Source organism: Phalangium opilio, unplaced genomic scaffold (assembly GCF_054372755.1).
Source record: "Phalangium opilio isolate 3A_F unplaced genomic scaffold, DU_Popi_V2 ptg000011l_1, whole genome shotgun sequence".
Taxonomy (NCBI): domain Eukaryota; kingdom Metazoa; phylum Arthropoda; class Arachnida; order Opiliones; family Phalangiidae; genus Phalangium; species Phalangium opilio.
In genome coordinates, this window is record NW_028324147.1 from 3,435,579 (window position 1) to 3,460,917 (window position 25,339).

At 37.2% G+C, this 25,339-nt stretch overlaps 1 protein-coding gene across 2 annotated transcripts in view; it reads right to left on the reverse strand.

The window, feature by feature from the left end:
* Positions 1-25,339, reverse strand: part of LOC149709904 (uncharacterized) — a 380,702-nt gene that overhangs the window by 21,083 nt on the left and 334,280 nt on the right. For both annotated transcript variants that reach the window (XM_089858152.1, XM_089858151.1), the window contains exon 13: positions 20,064-20,243. In XM_089858152.1, coding sequence (XP_089714278.1) covers positions 20,064-20,243 — 180 coding nt within the window. The remainder of the gene's footprint in view (positions 1-20,063; positions 20,244-25,339) is intronic.

Consider the following 25,339-nt stretch of genomic DNA (forward strand, 5'->3'; position numbering starts at 1 on the left):
AAGGCGACACAAGCTTTTAGTTTTCTTACAACGACCCACGAGTTAAGCCTTTTAATTTGCCACGGTGAATTTGCAAAGTATAGACGATACGATATTGGGCAATGAATTTCTATTGGATGACTAGTACCAGCTGACGGAGTCATCCAGTAGGATTTTACAGCCCTCTGTCGTCATCTTTCTCAATCCACCTTATTCCCTTTCGCCGGAAATTAGGCTTAGCTCGGGATTCATGGCTCATGTATGGGGTGAGTAACGGGAAGAAATTGGTCTGTCGTCCGCTACAGTACATATTTTTGGCTTTTGTAGCAGACGACAGACGAATTTCTTCCCGTTATGAATCCCAAGCTAAGCCTAACTTCCGGCGAAAGGGAATAAGGTGGATTAGGCCTAACGCAAAGCGTCAGTTTTGATTTTCAGGGACACAAACCTTCGATTGTATTTAATTAAACTAAAAATACATCGATCAAATATTATAAAAATAAATAATTTCCAGCGCTTCCTTTTATAAATATATATAACTTTTCAGGGGGGGGCAAATAAGGTTTTAATTTATTTGTTCTATACTACGTTGGCATTTCCCTTTTCCCGCCTTTTCTAGGGCGCGTGGAGCTGTAGAGCTGCTTTTGGAAATAATTAAAATTCACGAGTGTTCCCAGGCAGGCAGGCAGTCGCTGTCGTTGAGGTACTTGGCGCCTTAATTCCCTTCTTGATTATTAATAAACATAAAATATTGCTGTTGTAAATAAATAGTCAGGCCGCGTCTTTATACGCATAAATATATATATAGAACTCTAGGCTTTAAATTTAATTAAGCCTTTGGAATTCTAGACGCGGAAAGGTGTTGAATTGCTGCACCGGTAAACAGCGTGATGCCAACAAGGTGCATGCATGCACTCAAGCTCCTAGCTGACCCTTCCAAATAATAATGGCTTTCTCCTCAACATCCTATCTTTCATAGTCTATTTTACTTTAGCGCTTTGAAAATATGCCAGAAGATAAGTTTATAAGATATGTTCCTTCCATAAGTATGACACTACCTATACTTCGTAATGCTATCTAGAGACTTACTGGGAGCTAGTTCTAGAACGACAAGCGAGAATTGAAGTCCTAGACTCGGTGGTTAATTTTGCAGGGCCAAGTTCCATCTAGGTCCTATTTAGTCTGCATTACTAAGCCCCAATTTGACAGCAGCGCCTCACCAGGCGTCGCTCGCTTTCTCTCGAATCTATGACCTACCTCATTCACTTCATGACAAGCTCCAGTTTCCAAGTTACCAGAGATTAACAAACTTATGGTGAACATATCTTACCAACTTATGATACCAGTTTAGGTTTTAAAAATCTTTTAACGATATTAAAACAGTTTAAAACTCGCATAAGTGGTTGCTATAAATATCCGGGATTACATGTTCTGCTTATTTTTAAAGGTAATGTAGTTTAATTTTCGGGTATATGATTAGGATCTAAATACTTAAATAGGTGAAAATAAGGCCTAATTAGTTTTGTTAAATCGAATGCATTTCGAAAATTGTTAAGAAAATATTATCTGTGGCTCTGTGCCTCGTGAATGACGTCAAAACGGTGTCTTTATAGTTTTAACAGCAATTTTTAATATTTTATATTCGGAAAAAATTATTCAATTCAAAATTTAATAATCTATTAATATTCTTCTAGCCTATCCCTTTAATAGTTAAGAAATTTACTGGAGCCATCTTTTGACAGCTTAATTTAAATTGAGATATATACGTTGGTGCCATAATTTTATCGGTGGTACCTTGAGTTTGGTTTAGCCAATTCCGGTATATAATCGAGATATCAAGGTCCAAAATTTACGACACTACGTTAAGAGAGGGCGATATATATACGTTATAATAATGAAGATGTTTATAATATCGTGGCAAATCCGCCATCATAAGTTCATAACCCGATCCTCGCGCCAAGGCTTAACTCAACGACACTGGATTAAACTATACTATATACCGTACAGAGCGTGAGAGCTAAAGAGGCTCGGTACAGGCGTATATATATACTACGTCTTTTGGTACGTTTCAAAGCCCGCGAGACGTAATGGTCCATTCAAAGTCTTAATCTTCCAACGCCACTGCTTATAATTTTGCTTAACCAAGGCTTAACGCCGAAACGACGCCGCGCTCCGTTTAGCGCGAGCTTTAGAAGGACCTGCAGGGATGAGTTAGAAATTAGGCCTAATGTATCAGAAAGAATACTACGAGATTACATTTCACCCAAGAATATCAAGCTAATCGTTATAGGAGTATTTATCAACCAAGGCCTTTATGATGCCCACACTTCTAAAACCCTCATTACACAGCAAAAATATTCAAAGAATAACTTAACAAAATTCACACATTTCAAGCTGAAAACGAGTTAGGCCTTTGGATAGGCTTAACCATGTAAAAATTTAATTTAAAAGATGTCCAAAAATGAAGTTAGAAGTCAATGACAGAAGGCAGGTGTGTCAGAAATGAAAATAGGCTTAAGTTCCCCCCCTTTTCTACTCCCTTCTCCCTCACTCATATCACAAGGGTTGCTATAACGTACTCTTCTCTCTCTCGCTCTCTCTCTCTTTAGAAAGGTTAATGGTCCGAATCGGATAAATAGGTTCCCGTAATTTAAACTTAATTATGTTTATGACGCTCCATAAATACGCAATTAACTCTAGGGCCAACGTTAGAGAGAGACCAAGGCTTATAGATAATGTCCATTTTGGGCCCTTCCCTTTTGATAAATAGGCGAAATATTATCTTGAGCGTTATGAGAAATCAAAATTTTAAACGAGAATGAGATATTGACCGTTAGCGTAAAGAGATTTATATACTTTTACTTTTAAGCTTGAATAAATTAAAAATTTTAAACTTTAATTCCTCCCCGAGATTTGAATCGAATAATTATTTATTTACACTGAGTTTGACACATAATTATTGGATGTTAAATAATCTCAAAGAATTGGGGAGAATTTATTAAACTACTATTATTAAAGTTCACGCATGAATTGGCGGGAAATTTGCACGCGAATTATCTCCGCCAACCAGCCAGCCAAGTGGTCTGTACAATAATTTTGCACTCAAAAAGTAAAAATTATACTTCTTTTAATATTAACATTCAAAAATCTGGGGAGAAAATTACGCCCCTTTCCGTAAATAAAAGCAAAACAATATAAAGTAAATAATTCTTTCTTTAACCCAAAAATTTGGGGGAAATTATTGTAAGAATAGAACCGAGAGATAAAAGCGGCGCTTTTGTCAGAAAAATAAAGACTTTCAACACAAATGAAATACACAAAAGAACTAACTAAAGAGCGCATTCATTACTTTACTGGGAGTGCGGAGCTAGAGCTAGAGCTGCGAGGCTCTCAGTTCCCCTTTGAATTAAGAGAGTAAATGGGGATCGAGCCCCCAGACAATGGGTACGGGAAAAGCCGGAAACGGTTTTCTCTCAACTTGAATAACTGTTTAAAATTTCCTTTCTCCAACTCATCCGTCTAGAGAAGTCAAAAGGGATGAATTTCCAAATGAGATAAGTTGCCTCATCCGGTATAAACCGAATACGTTTAAAGGCAGGAAAGGCTCGAATTACTAACGATTATCCCCCCTTTCGGCTTAATTCCAGCTTAGAAAGTGGACGTGGGGCGATAGCACGCGCGATTATGCAAAACTAGCGCGCGAGCTTAATTTCGCGGAATGCGAACCGACGTTGGCTCGCGCGCTTTCGGGTTTTCCCGCCATAATTACGCTAAAAGCCCGTAGGGCTCCGAGACACGGATTTTTGGTATACGCATACCCAAGCAAGCTCGCGCCCTTTTCGAAATCCGAAGACTAGTCGGTCATACTCATCGTTTGATAGGGCCAAGGCTTAAAACGAGAAGAGCGAGTGCATTGGCCAATGGGAGGAGGAGGAAATAGCGGTTAAGGCAAATTCATTAAAGACGATTGATACAATGCCGACGCCGTTTTGCGCCGTACACTACAGACGAACAATCCCGGGAAGAGTATATGGGTATATACTACAAAAGGGTTGCGTGGAAACTGAACGAGGATTGTTAGGATAGGAAAGGGTTAAATCAGAAAAGACGGTAGTGGTGGGATGGCGGCCTTCATTTTGATCCGGCGTATTGAAAGCTTTCGGGATTTATCCAGCGTATTATCTTCTCAGAAATATCTTTCCTGAAGACTAGAGAAGGAACACTCATCTTCAAATTTTACATCCCAAGCACGTTACGCCGCGCTACGTTTTAGTTTCCAAGACATTTATTAAAGGAGAAGTGAATTGCAATTAACGTTTATCGACTCTGAAGCAGACGACGCATCATTTTAACCCGGATTTGTCAGTTAAAAATGACGCGTTAAGCCTAGGCCCACGCATCAGGCAGGGTTAAGGGGAGTTAAAAAATAAATAGTTCTAGACTAACTTTCTCTAAAAAAATTACAGATTTTTACCCCCATCGTTGGGGTACTTGTAGGACCCTGTTTTCACTACGAAATCTGTGATAATAACCAATCCGAATGCCTTGAATAACAAAGGCACTCCCGGTGCGTTGGTTTCTTTGCAAGTAGGCCTAATTGATCACATGGTATTTTACATTTTACGAAAGCGGTTTTGCTGAATTCTCAATTCACATTTCGCTCGAAAGACATAGTGCTGCTAGGCTCTAAATTAGAGAAGTTGAAGTTTAAGGATAAAAGCTGCATGCTGGGATAAAATAATCATAGGCAAATTTCTAATTCGGAAAGACGTAGGCGCGTTATACGTCTAGAATGTTCATTGGAGAATGGTAATACTTAGCCGGAGGTTAAAGGGTTCCTTTTCAAACGTTAAAGAGATGGGTAAAGGAGGGAGGTGGGATGGTGGATCGGAGTTTTGGGGCCCTATAACTCAGACGCGCAAACCGACCAATTGGAATTCCCGGCTCGTCGGAAACTAATAATTCGCAATCAACTTAGGAGCACACCGTATCCCTCCCGCTGCCTAGTTCGCTTCTAGTCATTGTGACTCGTGTGGGCGAGATATAAGAAGGGGTTGGAGGGGGGAGATGTACCCCCTTCCAAACATAACCATCCAAAATATAAACTTCGATGAAATTGCTCCAAGGGACTTTCAAACTAGGCTTAGCAGAAATAACATCATGTATAAGATTAGGCTTAAGCCTAAACCCTTATAGTTTTTGTACAATTTTTCGCCTTCTACGTCACCATCAACTTCCGGTAGTGAGAAATTTGACGATTTTGTTTAGAAGGAAGGTAAAATTTTCAAATTATTGTTGTATTTACACGTGCTAAGTAATAGACGTGTTTAAAATGAGACTCATAGTTATAATAAAAGAGGACCAGTGAAGAAATAGTTTCTGACCCAACGCCAATGATCTAGAATGACCTTCATATACTAATCTCGTGTATACCACTAAGAAATGACCCAGTTCACCAATCTTCTAATAGGATTAACAAAATCCACGGTTACAATAACATAACATAACAACAACAACGAAAACATATTATTGATATCTATCCTTCAACTCTCTTTAGCGATCATAATCACGGTTGGCCGATGTTGCTACAGCTCATCTCCAGTGACGAGCAGTACACCCGATTTTATCCATACTCTAATATATAATAGAGAAGAAGGCATATTGAACCTCAAGATAACCTTGCCTTGTCCCCAGCTTGGGTTTAATTCGTCTTTCCCTAGATGGACGGAGATTTAAGATATAGGCATATCTATGTTCGGTAGAATATCCTTATTCCAAAAGGGCCTTAGTACATACGTATGTCTTCATGCAAATCACGTACATTAAATTACGACAGTTTCGATGCCCTGTACTGGTTGGCGTTCGCATATAATTATTGGACGCGGCCGCGCGGCGTACACTGCAGGGGTTAAGTAAACTTGTTTATCGTTTGTTGGGAACACGAGTTAAATTCAGGTGGTGCTGGTAATACGATTATTAATAAGATTAAAATTAAATTGTCCAAGTTGTTTAGTTACTGACGAAGTTGGCACCTCCACCAGCTTTATTGGTCCGCATTATGCAAATTAACAAGACCCGTTTTAAATACCCAATCTGCACCTTAAATTACTGTTAATATTTAATTATGAGTATTTTAAATTAATTTTCTAGCCTGATTGGGTAGATTCTAATTAGGAGTTTAAATGATTTTAATTTTTATGTTTGAGAAATTGGCGGGATCGAAAAGTGCGCGAAACGTAACGTCTCGCGCTCTTTCGAATTTGGCGCGAGAAAAATTATAACACGTGTATTCCAATTTTCATTTCACGTGTTAAGCCTAACCTGAAAAAAGCACGAGTGATATAGCATTTTCCTCGCGCCAAATTAGAATTAAAAAATAAATCTTACGTCTGAAGGCCCATTTACACTAGACTAAAATCTTACGTTCGCGTCGGTCGTGTCGTTAACTTCGTTTCGGTCGCGTCGGAACGTTCCTTTACCTGTTCAGACAAGAGAGCAGACGACAGTGACGACCAAAAAGTGAGTGAGATATACTCTGATTTTTGAACCAATCAGGAGCTCATTCAGTTAAGGCGGGAAATTTTGAAAGTGAAAAATACGTTTGCATTGAATTAGGCCTATTTCGAACAAGTATGAACTCCGAAGAGACTACAGCGCTAATTTTGCAAAATAATAATTTCTTAGCAAGTTATTTTTTCATTAGAAGAGCCAAAAATCAATCAAATAGGCAAATTTGGGTGATAGAAGTCTTCGCAGATAGATTCACAGACGGAGATTTTCATAATCTCATACCAAAACTTCAAATGGCTTTTGAAATTAGGGAAGACCATTTATTTTTGGAATATTGTCGGATTAAATTAGTATTTTCATTCTCCAGCCACTGACAGCAATTTAAAGTTTACTTTCTGCAAAGGCTTAGCTTACCTGGAAAACCCACGTCTTCCTAAATCTTTCTTCAAGCCAAATATTTTATGTTGTTTTTCCTATACACGTTTTTTTCCTAATATCCCATAATTCGGGATACTCACGCACATTATTAATGAGATTTTCCGTGTTTTCGTCAGAATACAGGTTGTTTTTGTCCATCTTATTTAAATCCTAAAATAGCCGAATCGCATTCCAATAAGGTCCAAACTGAGTAGAGCCCTAGAGCGCGTCTGCCGTCTCCTAAAGTAAAGGCGCTAAAAAGAAGTGCTGCCATCTCGACACTGACCGACGAAATTGAATTTTTTCAACCTTAAACCCGCGAATATTTTACGTAGTCGTTGACAAGTGTGAACAGTCTAATGAAGCGAACAAAGCGACTTCGCCGACGTGAACGTAAGATTTTAGTCTAGTGTAAATGGGCCTTGAGACTCCGAGCTAAATGATGTTTTCAAACTCATATGTTCAGTCCCTTAATGACGTCATTAGGGAACTTGAAAAATATTTTTTTTCTGTGTAAATAAGAGTGAACAAGACTCAATTGGAATCAGTGAAATATAATGAGAGGATCGCCTCGGAGAAACGCGTGAACCCGATCCATGAGAACTATGTTGGAATCTAGAACAATCTCTCCTAGCTCTAGCGCCGCGGTACTTCATGTTTATGGATTAACGGAGGCCAAACTGACAGGCGAACCGTGCTTCCCTCAACTCCATCCTTCTCCTTCAATACGTGCTCGGATGATGGCCAAGTTATCCTCTATCACCAATGGCAAATAGAAAATATTAGGAAGTGAAATAGTATGAAGTTTGCTCCTTTGGTCAACCAAATAGCACTGGGATAATAGAAGAAGGATGAGACTCTGTATCCTTTTAATACTTTAGTTATGCAACATGGTTCTTTTCATGTTTGCTTTCCTGTTCATGAAACATCTGCAGATGGGCATGGCACCGTGCTAGGGTGAATTCTAGAAATGTTTGGTATTTACTAAATCCTCAGCAATAAACTTGCACAAACCCTGATTGTCTTGACGTGGGACAAAAATCCAGTACATGCGCATGCGCCTTGGCAAATAGTTAAGCAGCGCTAATAGAGTTCGTCACCAAAGAAGTAACGCGCTCCGTTCTAACTTACTTCCTGTTAGTTATATTTGCATTTGATAGAACTGGTTGCGAGAGCAAGAGAGCTAGCTAAGAGAGGTGCAATGCCTAGCGATACCGTACGTGTAGGTGGAATTAGAAGCGATGCCGCGGGGATATCTTGTCCGCATTGCTGACTGCTAAAATGTCTCAAGTTCAATTCAAGTTGATTCGCTGATTTTGGATAGGTATATACCAGATAATATCGGCTTTACGTCTCGCCTGCCAAAGACCGTATAAAGAGCCAACCTCCCCCCGCCTATCTTAGCATGAAGTATAATCAGACGACAGTTGGTGGTATAATGGAAGCGCAATTACAATGAGCTCTTTCTATAATACAGGCTGATTATCACTTTAAATGCAGAAACAGAGAAGCTCAAGATGAATTCTATAAAAAGTGCAAACATTTAAATTCTAAGGTAGACTATATAACTTAGAGTAACTTAAAACTATTCACGTGATGAAATGGCATCATTTGGATATGATTAGGCTTAAAATCCTGTAACAGTTAAAATTAATTTAACATAAAGTTAAAAAATGGTACAAAATGTAATGGAACGTAATTCATTACAAACAATTTTATATTGTAAATATGTCAGAATATATAAAGGTTTAAGAGCTTAACTATACAGCTTTGTACGCTTTGTAGTTTTGTACAGCATAGCTGAGTATTTACCTTAAGTGTTTACAGAAATTAACGCGATTTCCATTAGTTTACAACACTTTAGCGGTCAATTCCTACTCTTCATCCCTTTTTGCGCGTCTCGTTCCAGCACAAAGCCACGAAGACGAGAGCCTGGATACGGCCAGAGGCTCTGTAGGAGAGATCCCATGGCATGGCCCAGTGCAAACGCGTCGACAATTTGTGTGTGTGCGTAATGTTGACTGTATCTCGAGGCGCCAGACTAAACCATAGCTCTCGCGCCAACGACCCCGCCACTAAACTAAACATAACATTTCCTAAGCTCTTCACCTTCAAGTTAACCCTTATTCCGAATCCTTCCCGCCCTCCCCCTCCCCCCTCCCATTCCAGATGCAAACGAACTAGCCGCCAGGTGGAGTTACGATTGCGTATAGTTAACATAAGTAAAGCTTTTCTCATCCAAGTTAGTACAGGAAATACCTGCATCTAAACAGGATAAGAGTTAAAGCAGGGATGGATTTAATTTTAGAAGTAAGAATGGAGTTCTAACAGAGTAATCTGGGTGCGCGTAAAAGTCCCGGACCCCCTTCCACGGGACCGGGGGGGGGAGTATGGAAGAAGAGGCGGGTCATAGCGACAGAGGTAAAAAGGAATTACGTATTTTTCGCCATCCCCGACAGCAACGTCATCAAAACGTTGTTAAAGTGAGCCAAAAAGATAATTTAAACTTTTCGTTACGTGTTGGAGGGAGGGGCTCTATAATGGGATATGAGTCGGACTGAAGTAAATATTAACCGTTCTCCATTCCTACTTCTAAAATTAAATTTATCCCTGGTTAAAGGGAACAGTTCAGCGTTGTTCTTCAATACAACACCGGTTCTATTTAGAGATTACTTGAGTGTGTGTGGCACACCTTGAGATCCTGGAGGATTATGGGTACTTTTAAGGGGATATTATTAACATATGTTTAGTTGAAATTAGAATTCCCGTTGGGGCCGAAAGGGTTGGTTTTAACGGATAAATAGATGTTTTAGAATGTTTTAAGAGGATCTCTAGTTGAAATCATTAGAAATCGATCATCGAGGGGGAAATATTGCTTTGGGGGTTTTGGCGATTGCTATTAAACGCAGGGGATGGAAGCGATTTACAAACGAAGACTGTATGCGATGACATCACCATGCACCCTGCTCTATTAATTTTGGACAGAAGTTACGTAATAACCTACTTTGAAGTTAGATGGCTCTGGCATCTCGCCTACGCAAAGTCAACTCCAGCTGAGATAGGATAGGGGTAAGAGGTTCGGTTTAGCAGACGCCACTAAAGCAATGGCGGATGGCGCAGTAGTCCTTGATTGTTTTTAAGACTAATTAAATGCTAATTATTTTTTTAATAAGATATCATTTATTTTCATATTTCCTTTTATATTTTAAGGTATAATATTATGTTACCTGATCTTTTCCTTTAAAAGTTTAGGAGATCCGAAAACAGTAAAAATGGAAAATTCTGGGTTTAAAATCCATATCTATACCTTTGCAAATTAACATTTCAGACAGTTTCCAAAAATAAACCAAAATTTTCCTTAAAAATAAATATATACGGTATACGATAACCCTATATATTACCCAAACGTTAGAACAAGAACATTGATATAAAAATCGATTCTTATATCGATCTTAGGCGTTGTCGAACGATTAAATCGACTGCGGCGTAAGATAGATAAAGAGTTCTATAACGAAAGGTGGGCGGTGGCACACCCACACACACTGTAAAGCGTCTCTCAGTATATATATATATAGTCTTTAGTTCAATATTTACAAAGAGAGGAGAAGGAGGAGGAGAGGGGTTTGGCGTTAAGCACTTTCTAACACGGAATCGCCATTAAATATGAATAAAACTTTTCTAGCGCCTCGACGTATCGCATGGATCCTCTTTTATTTGACTTTCGCCGCGATGCCAAAAGCATGCAGCGTAAATGCTATAAAACTGTTATTTCCAAAGGCGTAATGTAATGTAATGAAACGTTTCAAATTTTCAAGAATATAAGAGGATGCCTCCTAGGTGTAGGGAATATGTACAGGGTGTTTTTGATAAGTCTGCATCCATAAATTAAGGTAATGGGATGTTCTTTGGGAAATCAATTATGAGTCGATTTAAATGTAACTTCTATCTCCATTCCATTTTGTTTGAAACAAGAGACACTGTTTCAAATCGAGTTATGATTTGATTTGAGTGTTTTAGGGATGACCCCTTAATTAAATTAAATTAGGAATCAATGTCTTAAATCAGTTTCTTAATTAAATTTAAGGGGTCGTTCGTAAAACACTTCATCCAATCATAACTCGATTTGAAACAGTGTCCCTTGTGGTAAACAAAATGGAATGGATAGAAGTTACATTTTCGACTCAAAATTGATTTCCCAAAGAATATCCAACTTAATTTATGGCAGACTTATTAGAAACACCCTGTATATATATATATATATATGACTTCATTTCGTATGCGTTAATTGCACCCTCGTTTAAGTCTCGTTATCCCATTTTTTACATCATTAAATCGTATCACGTCGTTTTTTTTTGTTCCCTATATTTTGTCTTTCTTTCTCAAATATTGACATTGCGTTTCTTTGTTGGAAAATACTTTCCCCCCCCTCGATTCAATGCTATATTTGAATACTAACTTCTTTCGTTTATTTTCGACATTAAAGGGATACGAAAAACGCGCGAAATAGTAAAGAAATGTAACTTACGAGCAAACGAACCGTTTATAAAACTACTATCATAATTAATATCAATCATTATTTTAAATACAATTCACCAATGATTAAATTAATTTTCATTAAATTTGAAGCTTTACTTACTAGAATTTTTGGTTCAAAAATGATGCCCGATTTGTTAAACTTAACTATTTTAATAGAATGGAATATTTTCTACAGTTTTGAGATATTTTTTGAAAAATATTTCGGCTGCCAACTTACAGGGGTAAAGCTTATACAGGTTTTCCTATGAGCCCCTGTAGAAACTCGTACCCGCAATACACCGGTGTACGATATATTTTAAAAAATCGTATCTTCGTTAATTTTCGACCGATTTAGTAATTTTTGGGATCAATTTAAAGCGAAAATTATGATTTACACCAATATATAGTTTAAATTGAGGATAATTAAAGGGAGAGTATCAAAAAATTAAAAATATAATTTAACGACTAGAATGTTAGCTGGCCATACAGGATCACAACAAAATAATTAAATTAGCTCTAGTCTAATTAGTTTAACGTTCCCTTTACCAATCATAGAGCGTTTTGAACTTGAGAATTAAAATTCACGTGGTTCGAGAAAAACTTACAAGTTGGGGCTTTTTAAGTCTCCCTTTAAACAAGAGAGAAAAACATTCACAGTTTATTTATTTTTTGGGGGGCTTTTGTAAACACTCCCAGTTGGATAATGTACTTTTAATTCTTTTGTCGATATTATTTCTAATGTTTTTTTTTCTTATTTTATATGTATAGAACAAACACGCAAATTGTTACAGTTTCGCGCATCGTTTGGTAATAAGGGAAAGGGTTAATTTAAGAATGTTTTAGGCCTAGATCAAAAACAAAATTTATCCTCGGTAATTGCATGCCATATCCACGAAACTTCTTAAAGACACAAACCAGATGGCTATAAGCTTTTAAAAGTTAAAACTTCGGAGAATCAACTTTGATCCCTAAATAGAAAAGTTGAAAATGCGCCAAAAATACTAGATCTCTCTCTCTCTTTATCTTTAGGGAGAAAATTGCGTACGGCTTTTTCTTTCAAATTAATACTTAGGCATTGGCTCGCTCTTGAGATGCCGAAACATCACTAATGAAGTCATCCGAAAAGAGTTGTACTCGTTAAAGAAGATTATAGTTAATTAGGCCCAATGTAGCCGAATTGAATCCACGAGATTTTCAGCGAACAATTTCCCGCGTTTTTCTTAATTAAACGAGACTGCTCTCTCCGAAAGTCAGTGTTTAAAACAGGGGTTTACCAATAGAAAATCCGGAATGAATCTTCGGACGCCGATCTCTAGTTTCCATGGTAACGCCTTTCAATGGAGAGACACCGCGCCCTATTGTTCATCCCAATCGGATTTTTCAATTGATTTTATAGCTCTAACTTCCGCTAAGTCTAACGGTTTTAAAACCTATAAAGGCGATGTATTTTAAGAATGAGATGAACCCTAACTCAAGGGTGTCGAAATTAGCCTGCCAACAGATCCGATCGACATTTTGAAAGACAATTTAAGGTTGCTAAGTTTTTTTTTAAGGCGAAATAAGTGTAAGTTAAAAGTACTTATAAAACTTTTGAATTTAAAGTTCGTCGCACACGCCAACTTGTCGTTGGATTTCATGGTTTATATAATAGTTTATTTAAAAGGATAGTCACATGAAAATGGCCATTAAATTATCTCATAGGTTTAGCGTTGTCTTCAACTTAATTACAAGTCCTGATAATCAACGCCATTCCCAAGCCGCTTAACTTAACAAACTGAAAAATTGCAGGGACGTTACTCTTAACAAAGATTTTTATAATCCACCACCATCTTGAAAAATGGCGGCCATAAATATAAAAACCTTCCTCTATCGATTTAATTAATATGCAATATATTTATTCGAACCTTTATTTTACGCCTTTTAATGTTGAAAATGTCGTCATTTTTTAAAATGGCCACCTGAAAATAACGTTCAACAACGGATCTCTTGAGTATTAGTAGACTTATAAGGTCAATAAACTTATGATCTTTTATTTTCAATGGACTAGCACTAGCTATTTGTTAACAAAATCTATTTTCTTTTCTAAGGATGAAATATAAAAAAATAAAAAATAAAAAAATGCCAAATGAGGTTGCGGATAGATTCAATATCCATGGGACAAAAGACTCCTCAAGTTCTCCCTCCAACCACACACCATACACTATAGGGCCCGCATTGAAAGTGAACTGAATTGGTGAAGCAAAAAAGCAAGTAGCTGTATAAAGGTCGAACCGTGCACCTATATTTCCGAACTCCCTCCCACAATCACGACCCGGCTGGTTATCTTTTCGATGAAGCGAGCGAGATATAAAAAAGAAAGGAGAGAGAGAGAGAGAGAAAAAAAAACCTCCACCCTAGCCAGGATTAGATCTCCGACTAAACGCTCTAAGTGGATTTGGCTTTTACAAGATTCCTGCTCCACCTCCCTCTCCTCACTCTTCATCCCTATAACAGTACTAATAGAATAAAAGTTTGGGACCTACTTATACCTCATCGGAAACTTTAGAGCTAGGAGAATCACTATAGATCCCTCAATACAGGGACAGGGACCTCGAAACAAGATGGCCACGCTCCTAATAAGGACTTGATCGTTACAGTTACAGATTCTATGGCAAGCTTCAAGCAAAGGCTTAAGATGAATAGCACTTGATTTAAAAGAATTTTAACCCAGAAAGATTTATAATAGAAGAAAATTCTTCCTCGTGTCTGATCACGTGTCACTACTATATCAATTGATAAAGCACGTGCGAATCAAAATTCAAAAACAAAGGCTTAACTAATAACGAATTAATTCAAATAATCGTATTCATAAACACGTGACAATTTCGAAGTTTAACTATAGACGATATTTAAAATTGAATCGCGCGCGCTCAGAGCAGCTCCAGTGCAGACACAGTGCAGAGCAGCCGCTAGGGTGCAGTCAAGGTATTGTCGGTCCCCAGCAAAACGTACGAGAAGAGTGTTAAATTTTAAAATTAAATCTAAACTTATGATAGGGTTTAAGAAATAAATTGTAAATGCCTACTGTTTGTTGCGTTCCCTTGTGTACCCAGCGAGGGTATAAAAAGGTTTTGGCAGATGGATCAGCAACAAAAGTAAATAAATAAACCCAACCGAGGCTTAGACCGTCGCGATAACACGGGCAAGTTAAACTGATAAAATTTGAAATCATTATGTTAAAAATTGAATACCTGTAGCGAAAACCCATGATTTAATATGCAATAATACCGCAAAAAAAGAAATCGAACCCCTAAACTAATTTGTATAATTTATAATTAATCCCAAAGTTTAATATACTGCCATAGACTTTACATTAGCTCCACTTTTTCTTGACTGCACCCCTCCCCGACAGAGTACAGTTCTCAGTGCAGCTCGCGCGCCAATTTTAAATATTGTCTATTGCAAAGCCTAATTTCTGGATTTGAATCACTACGTTGTGGACCAATATAGTATCATCTTCTCTATTTGCCACTTGGGGTGGCCTGAAAAGAAGTGAAAAGAGTGGGAAGGGAGTTGTGTGAGAAAATGGTATTTAGCGCTAAGAGTGAAAAGCAGGGGGCCCTCTTTTGGTCTATGTAGAGTAAGGGTGGGCAGTTAGTTTGGGTGGGGGAAGGGGGAAAGGGGGGGTCCCGATTAGAAGGAGGCGCCATTAGCCTCCCAGATTTCTGGTCAATCCATCAGTCGCTTCATCAATGTCCAAGCGTTTTCGCCTTGCTTCCGTCCCATCTAAGCCTCGGTTGTTCCTAAAGGGAATAGGGTCTATCCCTTAACACGTTCAAACCACGCCAAGATTGACGATATATCGACGACGAAATTGGGGAAGCCTATCTTTCTATTAAGGGTACCTTTTCAGAAGCCAACCAACTTAGCTTCTCAATCTATATATACATATATAACTTTGTTTGTAAAGTATACCAACGTAAGAATATAATTATATTTTTTGTTGTTGTCGAGAGTAGGGTTGGGACACCAAAAAGTTACAGAGAGCATAGAGGACAAACAGCAGAGGAGTGGACACTTTAGCCTTCACAAATGCCTATAATTTTTACTATTCATTTCCGGTTTTTTTTACCCCATTGGCTGATTGCCTTCTGTACAAGACTTATCATTATTGGTTGGAAAATGTCGTCCGCTAGCTCTAGATCATTCCGTAATAGCTCTCAGTGTTCTTTTTCTAGCTACACATTTAATTTTTAAGCCTAGTTTCGATTAAACACTTAAATGTTTAAATAAATAACCCCATTTTGGATGTTGCAACGCAACTTGCGTTTTGGGGTTTTCATGAATTAATAACAAGTTAGCTAGCGTGCCTCGCGAGACTTCCAAAACGTCCAGGAAACTTCAACCTCGCGTCTCTTGAGTTACCGTTATTTTAAAAGTTAAACCCATAAAGGAAAGAAAAGGAAGACAACGCCCTATGATATGTAACAGAAGTACATAAAGTAACGTATAGTTAACTTTAAATGGTTGCTTGTAGAAGGGAAAAACTCTAAAGGTTCATAAAATTCACTTTAGAGGGCGCCAGGCTGGTTCATTTTACAATTTACGCGGGAAAGCTAGAGAGAGGGAAAGGCGCCGGTCCCTAATCCTATTTGAGTAATTCCAACATGTGCAGTTAAACCTCTGGAGCGCGAGGAAAATTTGAACGAGGCCAATCATTGCGGGTTGAGGCGACTGGGAAAAGCAATTTATTTACTGGAAAGTAATTTCAATCTTTGATTGTTTCTGATTAGGGTGGGAAGTTCGGTAAAAGGCGCGAAAACCTTTCCCGCCAAAACACTTTTATACAAAACACTCTTTGAACAAGTCCGCACGCGCACACGCTCTCTCTTTGGCGCGAGAGTTGTATTGGACCTTCTCTCCCTCTTCTAAAGATCACTCGATTTAGGGTTTTATTAGTTGAAAGAAGCGGGAGAGGAGGCGCGCGTGAAATATAAGGAATTAATGAGAAATTCGTGTGTGTCGCGCGCGCAAGCACCCATCCACCGGAAAAAGGCGGGGAATCAATATATATTATTAATTTTGGTGTAAGTTTTCGCGCCCTTTTATTATTCATTCGTATGGGGGATTTAATATTATATGTTTTAGCGAAGGAATTTGAAATAAATTACGTATAAAGGATAAATGTAATGAAAACTTAAATTTCTAGTTCATCTTAGTTAGGCTTATGAACTTTTAGAGTTAGAATAACCTATCAAAAACTGCACGTGGTTAGATTTTCTTTAATATAAAAAATGGCGACTATAAAAAGATACTAATCATAGGGTTCTATTTTGATAGAAGCACGCTAGCAAAGGCTTAAAAAAATGAAGATTAAACTATCCCATCTGAAGGTATTTTTTACGGTATCCCCAAAAAAAAGACCTTTAAGATTCCCCAAGGGTTCGTAAAGGCTGACGCCCAAGCCCTGGGTCCCTGTCCCTTCCGACCTCTCTCTGTCTCCTTTAAGAAGAGTCCCTCAGAAACAAAACTTCAATCCTACTCTGAAATGGTACCACGTACAAAGCATCCCACTCTCGTATCTCTATCGGACCAAGGCTTAGCAAGTAGAGTTAGAGAATAGCGTTCCCACGTGGTGACATTTCAAGTTGGAAAATGGAACAGTAAGGTGGAAGGAATGGAATGCGCGCCTTCATTGATCGATTAATCGTTAACCGGATTCCAAAGCTGACGACGTCAACGGATAAATGACGTCACTATTTTCTACCAGCCACTAGATAGGCAGGAAGAGAAGCGCACGTCACCCTTAACGTCATCCAACCAAAAAAAAACTCAGCTGAGATATGGATGGTCGGCAAAAATGATTTCCATCAAGAACAAAAATTAAACTAGATGGAATTTCCCGCCATAAATCGTGATTTATAGTTTGACCTTTGACCCAAGAGGCGTCACGTGATAGACGGTTCCTAGACTATCCATAAATTTAAATGGATTTTAAAGGTTAAAATGGCTTCCAGTTTATTAACTCGCATATGTAAAATAATCTTTCTTAGCAAGTTTCTAAAAATATCTTAGAACTTGAACTTGTTTTAGAAAAAGGCCTTACTTACTGATAAGGAACAGTTCGGGAGCTCTTTGGACAGAACAATAAAAGCGGAACTTGTTTTAGAAAAGGGCCTATTGGGAAACCTAAATCTTGAACAGTTTATTACGGATCTACAACATAAAATCAGTTTCTTTGAACACCTACATTGAACAATGAACTATTTCTTAAAGTTTAAAGTAAAAATAATGCATCGAAGGAACCAACCCTTACCCCTATCACCGAACGTTTCTCTTTACCCTTATAAATGAAGCGAGAAAGAAGGAAAAAACTAAAGAAGCTCAATAAGAATCAGAAAATGCCTCGCTAAGCCTTGGTCTCTCACGTTCCCTCATACTTAAAAGGAAGCTGGATGCAGTGATAAATTTGCTAGCAAAAGTAAAAGAGCTTCTTCCGATCTAGATGCTTTTATCGATTCATATCCCAACAGTTCAGCTCCTCTGCTCTTCTTCCAAGAAAACGCGAGAGAGAGAGAGAGAGAGAGAGAGAGAGAGAGAGAGAGAGAGAGAGAGAAAGAGAGAGGAGAGAGAGAGATGAGAGAATTCAAGAGGTAAGGTGATGAGAGAAAAAGAACTTTCTCTATTTTGCACGGCCGGGTTGCTACGGGATTTTCACACCTTTCCAACCATGATTTTCATCAAGGTTGGCCCATGAGCCAACGAATTTCGATTCTCCCTTTTTTCTTTTACTTTAATTAAATGCTTGGAATTGTAAATAAAAATCTTTTCTTTCTTGAAAAGAAAGCACTTGGTTTGAGTTTTAAAATCAAAATAAATAGATTTAGTGAATTTAAGATGGTAACTGAATCTTTTATCGATTGTGTGTCCAAGGAATTTTACGGATGACCCCCAAAACATTTCTTTTAAACAATTAAATTGATTTATAAAAATATTTTCAAATAAATAAATCAGATATTATAGATTTAAAGAAGGAATTTAAATAAACCTTTGCTTGGTACGTTAAATTTTAATATTTAAAAATGAATAAAAATGAAGAAAAAGTATTTATGATCCTTATAAGGGTTTGGTATAAGTATTATTTATTTAAAAGTTTCAAATTCACTCTCTCTTTCGTTCTCTATCTCTATCTCTCTCTCGCTATAAGAAATGAATAATAAAAATATTCGTAATAAAAATAAAAGAAATCTTTGGAAATAAAAATCATGACAGATTCGCAACTATTTATCTTGGGGATGGAGAGAGGGGGGTGGGAGTTCCCCTTTTTAAGAAGGTTTCATTTCAGTGTATATTTCATGGAATTTTTCTACTCCAGGAAAAAGAGTCTCCGAGAGAGAGAGAGATTTCTATCTTTTTTTACTGGAAAAGAAACACTTTACGTGGAGAAAACTGGGGAAAAGAAGCATTCGTCTTGAAGCAGTCTAAAAAAATATATAAGAGTTCTCTGATGGGATGTGTGTGTGAGAGAGAGAGAGTGAGTGAAACGTTTTGAAATCGAAGTTATTCCGATGCCAGCTGCCTGCAACGTTTTTACTTTCCACGCAAGGACTTTCCTCTCCCTCTACATTCAAAAAGGACTCAGGAAAAATGCTCCTATAAATAATTAAACATCTTTCTTTCTTTCCTTCTGTCTTATTAAAGGGGTACTTAAATTAACTAATCTCATAAATGTATATTTGAGTGGTTACTTTAGTAAAATGTTAATTGATTGATAATTAGTGAAGTTTGAATGATACCAAATTATGTATCTGTCTATAGGATTAGCGAGGGCATTAATCCATAAAGAAAGATTTTTTTACTTTTCAGGGCGCCATTTTTAAAGATGGACGCAAATCGAAACCCAAAGGTCATAGAGTTTGTCTATAGGATATAGGAAACCCGTGTACTAAATATTAGTTAAATCGGTTGAAACGCGCGAACGTTATTGAATAAAGAACGTTTTTTTTACATTTCTGGCCGCCATTTTTCAATATGGCAGGTGATTGGAAAAATCTTTCTTAGCTCGTGCCTACTACTTTAGAGTAACGTTCCTGAAAAATTTCAGCCTTCTCGATAAAGCGGTTTAACTTTTATAGTTAATTTATATGCCCTACACGTTAGCACCTTGGAAATAATTGTGCGTTCGGGAGAAGCCCCTACACAGGATGAAACTCGTAATGTATTTCCTAATAGCGCCTGTAGAACTGTTTCAACCTCTGAACACCAAACTTCTTTCAGGAAGCATTTTTGAACTCTCTTCCAAAAATTAATTCATATTTTATAAAGAATCTAAACTCAAATTTATCTGGCAGTAATTTTGAACCTCTTCTTAAACCAAGGCCCAAATACGGTTAAAAACTTAAAAACTACGGTTTTCTTCAAGAAAGTTTCCAGACGACACAAAGTGAAATAGAAGACTTAAGCCTAACAAATTCAAACTAGGCTTAGGCCTAGTAGACGCAATCGCGAGCAGTTTAAAGATATATTCTTGTATCGAATCCTTACAAAAATACTGGTTCGGTCTAAGGATCGCTTTGCCAAAACTTCTTCTCAATCGCGGACAGATAAAAAAAAAATCCAAACCATAGAAAGATTCGACAGAAAGAAAGAGGTTGCGTTCTTACCTGGAAAGAGGAATTCTCTTGGGTCCACGGATAAGGGAGCCCGAAGTGATGGCGGGGCTTCTCGATCCAGATCCAGCACCGACAAGCAAGAGAGAACTTTGATTTAGTCGGGGACCTTCTTCCGAGAAACATCCGACACCAACTAAGACGACGCCGCGGGAATACAAAACATCTCTCCATCTAAATAGGAAACAACAAAAATAAACCAAAATAAATAAAACTGTCACGCCACAAATCCAAGTAAACAGCTTTTTTATTGATGGGAGAATAACATTAAAGTTCAATACTCTTTATTTTAATACGTCGTCTGCTATGAATTAGGCTATATTTTAATGCGTAGTCTGCTATGAATTAGGCTATATTTTAATGCGTAGTCTGCTATTAATTGGGCTCTATTTTAATGCGTAGTCTGCTATTAATTAGGCTCTATTTTAATGCGTAGTCTGCTATTAATTAGGCTCTATTTTAATGCGTAGTCTGCTATTAATTGGGCTCTATTTTAATGCGTAGTCTGCTATTAATTAGGCTCTATTTTAATGCGTAGTCTGCTATTAATTAGGCTCTATTTTAATGCGTAGTCTGCTATTAATTAGGCTCTATTTTAATGCGTAGTCTGCTATTAATTAGGCTCTATTTTAATGCGTAGTCTGCTATTAATTAATCTATATTTTAATGCGTAGTCTGCTATTAATTAATCTATATTTTAATTGGGCTCTATTTTAATGCGTAGTCTGCTATTAATTAGGCTCTATTTTAATGCGTAGTCTGCTATTAATTAGGCTCTATTTTAATGCGTAGTCTGCTATTAATTAGGCTCTATTTTAATGCGTAGTCTGCTATTAATTAATCTATATTTTAATGCGTAGTCTGCTATTAATTAATCTATATTTTAATACGTAGTCTGCTATGAATTAGGCTCTATTATGATCTAGCATCTTTATGGATGAAAAATTAGGCGTTAACGCCGCAATTAACACTACACATTCCCTTTAAAAATTAAGCAAATAGCTTAAACTCGCCACACATCCCTGATCCCTTCAAATAAAAGAGAAACCAAGGCTTAAAAAAATGAAATAAAAAACCCACACAAAAATGTCACTTATCAAAATTAGATTATCTTTTTCAGTCTCTCCTTTCGAGAAAAAAAAAGAACGAAAAAAATGAAAAAGGTTATTTTATTTCCGTCTCTTATTTGAATCTTTTCCCATTAAAATAAAATTCAGACTTGTACTCTGAATTTCCCCGAAACCCTTGTTCAATAAATCCAGGCGCGATGTAAATGTGACGAATTTTTTTAAGCGTTTATTTCTCTTCTTCAAAGACCATACAAGAAGAGAAAATACTATTTTCTATTTTCTTTCTTACGAAGATTTACAATATGTATCAATCCGCTTAAACTTTGACGATGTTTATTTTTTTTTTCAAAACAATTTAACCAAACCAACCGAGGAGCTGATCACTCACTCTGTAGTACAAATACAGTTAGTACACCGTTTACCACGCGAGTGGCGAGCCCCTCGAAGAGAACCATAGACCGTAGCGGTTCCAACCTAAATCCTATTGCAGTGGCAATTTTTTTAAACTAAAATTCTATTGTCATTTCTTAAGAAGGACTCCTTTTGAAGCAAGCATGCATGCACCCTCTTGGACATTAAAAAATGTTTCACAATAGAAAAAGGAGCTTTTCACGCGCTATACATGTCTCGTGCATATCCGTTTCAGGGCGAAAGTACTACAGATACAGTACATTTAACGCGATGGAAATAGGATCTAATGTATTGTACTTTCTGAATGTGCTATTGGCCTTTTTTGGTTACTATTTATCATGGGGTTTCTAAAGGGGACACACACGACTAATATATTACTATATATATATATATATTTATACATCTTATTTAATGGAATTTTGGTTTCTTTGCAGTTTTTTTTTAAAAATTTACTGTTATATTTGCCTAGGCTAAACCAGGGAATTTGCTTAAAGGTTTTTTTTAAGGATTCTTGTATTTACCATAACATTTTTCATGAAAGGACAATGTTTGTCGGTTCCTATTTTAAATAAAAAAAAATAAATGTTTTGTAGATGATTTATGGGGTTTTAGTGTTAATTTTTGTGCTTGGTTATGATCATGGTGCATACTAACAAATAGAGAAGGCTTGAAAATACAAAGGAAATTGGTTTTGAGTCAAAAAGTCTGGGAAATATCCGGGAAAACCATAATAACTATTTGGAAAAATCAGGGATAATAATTAGTAGTAGTAAAATTCCTTGCAATGAAATTGCTAAATAATAAAACTAATTTGCATTTGTGTGCCAACTGAGCTATTGTTATTAGGTATCTTTCTCCTTCAAGATAAATTTATAAATTTCTGTGGTTCAGTTCAGTTCATTTTGCTGTACCATGTTAGTTTTTGAAAATTAACGAATTTCAGACCTAGACCCAAAAGCTAGGAAAGGAGTTAGCCAATAAAGCGAATCACTTGGCGAAAATCTGGTAGCGATCATTAGAGGGTAATAGACCCCTATATAACCTTTAGACTAGGCACTCTTTTTAGGCTATACGATATATTAGTGGAGTTCCTTCCGATTCGATGGCATAGCAAGAGCTAGGAAACTAAAGCCCGGTAATAAAGATAGCTCTCTTTACGGCTACGACCCTCGTGGGTGCAATAGCCCGACGCCGCTCACTCTTTTAAACCTTTACCCATTCGTTACGCTTTTACAAGCAATGTTTTTCTTCCCGCCTTTTTTCTCACTTAGCGCGCGGGAAAAACTCAAAGAAAACCTCAAAAAAATCTAGAGTCTCAAAGCAGACTGTAAAATGGCGCCAATGGAAAAAGAAAATACTAGAGATAATTGCACGAGCTTCTACTCTAGCGCGTGAAACACCGAATCTATGACGTCACATCACGTGATAACTATCGACTGAAGGGTTGGTTCTATGAGAGCACGAGATCTAAATAGACAGTTAAGTTATCACTCACTTGATAACTAAACAAACTTTAGTAACACTCCAATAATTTCGAATTAATATCCGATGTTCGTGAAATTTTTCCCATAGAGAATGAATAAATAAATAAATAAATAAATACATTCAGGATATAAAAACAAGACAATGAATTACATCCAAATGTATCTTTTGTTGGAAGGGGAGAGGGGAGTACAGCGAACACGTAACAGCACTTCTTCCTAGTCGGACATGATCGAAATTGAATTCGATGAACGCAATCAATAAAAAGAAACCCCAAGGCTTAGCTGAGACTATACTGAGTTAGCTAGGAAGAAGAGTGCATTTTTCCATCTAGAACAAAGACCCCCCTGCCCTCAGTTCCCTCGGCCTGTCCACTATAAGAGGCCAAAGGCTTTTATATAAATGTTAGGGGCGGTGAAATGAGTGAAGAGAACTTAACTTGGAGAGAAGAGATATACAATCAACGATACTGGATCTCTCTCGTTCTCTCCGCAGAGGCTTGTCTTCTCTGTAGTTTCAGTGCTAGCTATCAAATTAAATCGTTCTTTCTTTTTTATATAGTTTTATTTCTATTATCAAAGGCAAATAGAGAGAAGAGTGCAGACGACGTATGATAATACGGTATTATATTAAAGTATACAGCCACTGATTGGTCGACCGACCAAAGAAACGTTGGATAAAGAGACGAAGACATGATTGGAGTAAACATATAATTCTGATAGGCTTTCAATTACCTCCACAGTGCCTAATTACTTTCAGTAATCTATATTTGCTTTTGCTATTGCTACTATGGTATGCATGGCTTCGATTCTCATTTCTTCAGAATATCATAATACTTTCTTCCTATTTTTTTTTATCACACTAACAAATGTTGATATATCGAGTATTATTCTCTAACCCTAGCCTCTTTTAAATTTCATCTATTTAATTTTAAAATAGAAATGCCAACACAACACTGCAGCTGGTGTAATCCTCAGCACCTACTACACCTAGGCCCATATCCCAAATGAAATAATAATAAGACGGAATCAAAGAGAATTTTTCATCAGTGCCTAGAAATAAATTAAGAAAAAGAGCGCAGTAGTAATAAAGAAATAGAAAAGAAGGAATGAAAAAAAAAAATCCTCTTTTGGTGTTCCGTCCATTCTACGCTTGGTTGGCTTAAGAAAGACTAAAAGATTCTATCCCTTTTACACCGCAGACTCCACAGAGCTACGGAAGATATCTTCCCTCTCCCTTTCTTATTCTATACTTCTTAAAAGTGCAAAGGCTTAATTTTTCATTCCAAAGGGTTCACAAATCGCGTTTAGAAGCTCGTGGCTTCGAGGGGATACCCACTACTCTCCTATCTCCAACGAAAATAGAAATTGCGAATGGACCATTTTGGTGTAACTAAGAGGGGAAGACAAGGGGGAAAACCATTGCCTTCCATCTCGCTTTTAGCGCCTGCGCTGTAGGTTTTTAATAGGGGCAGTAAATATTTCTCCGTTGCCTCAGAGAGGGCTCTAGTTACTGTCTCACTTTCTGATTTTTAATATTACTTACTAATGCACAGGACTACAGGGAAAACAATTTTCAGCTTCCAAGTTTGGGCGCTAGGCCTAAATTTTCAGCAGTCAGTCATGAGAGATAGGCATAATCTAAATAACTGCAGCTTTGAAGAAAATTAGAGGTGTTGAACCTCTCGAGAACTGTATCTAGGCATGCATGCATATTCTGGAAACTCAGGTTAGCGAGAAAATTTAAGGAAAAAAAACTTCGGTATGAAACCAAGGCGTTTTGGAAAAGGGTATTTCTTTTTTTTTTTTTTTTTTGCTTCTAAAATTCGGTTCGCTTCGTTTAGAATCGTCGAGGATATAAAGAGTATAGTGGGAATAAGATACGAAATGTACCATTAATCATTGGATTGCCAGTGAGAATGTCCCCAGAGGAAAAGCAAAGTTTTTTCTTTTTTATTTCTAAAGGAAGTTTAAATCGATACCGAGGAAGGGAACCTGCATACAACTAGGGATCTAGGTGTACCGTGTCAAGGGATAGATAGTGGTTTAAATTTTAAGACGTGACACGTATTACTACTAGCTTTATTATATATTAATATCGATTTTAAGCCTTGGCTGCAATACCTTAACCCTATTTATAGTTTATACATTTTACTGAAGTTTAATCTCAATGAGATTCAAACGAGTTTAAGATAAGAGACGGTTAATTTAACTTATTGGAGAATAATAATAGTATGATTAGGCTTAACAGTTAAGCAGACGATGTTGGAGGTTTAAAATTCTATTGAACGACAGATTTTAAGCCTTG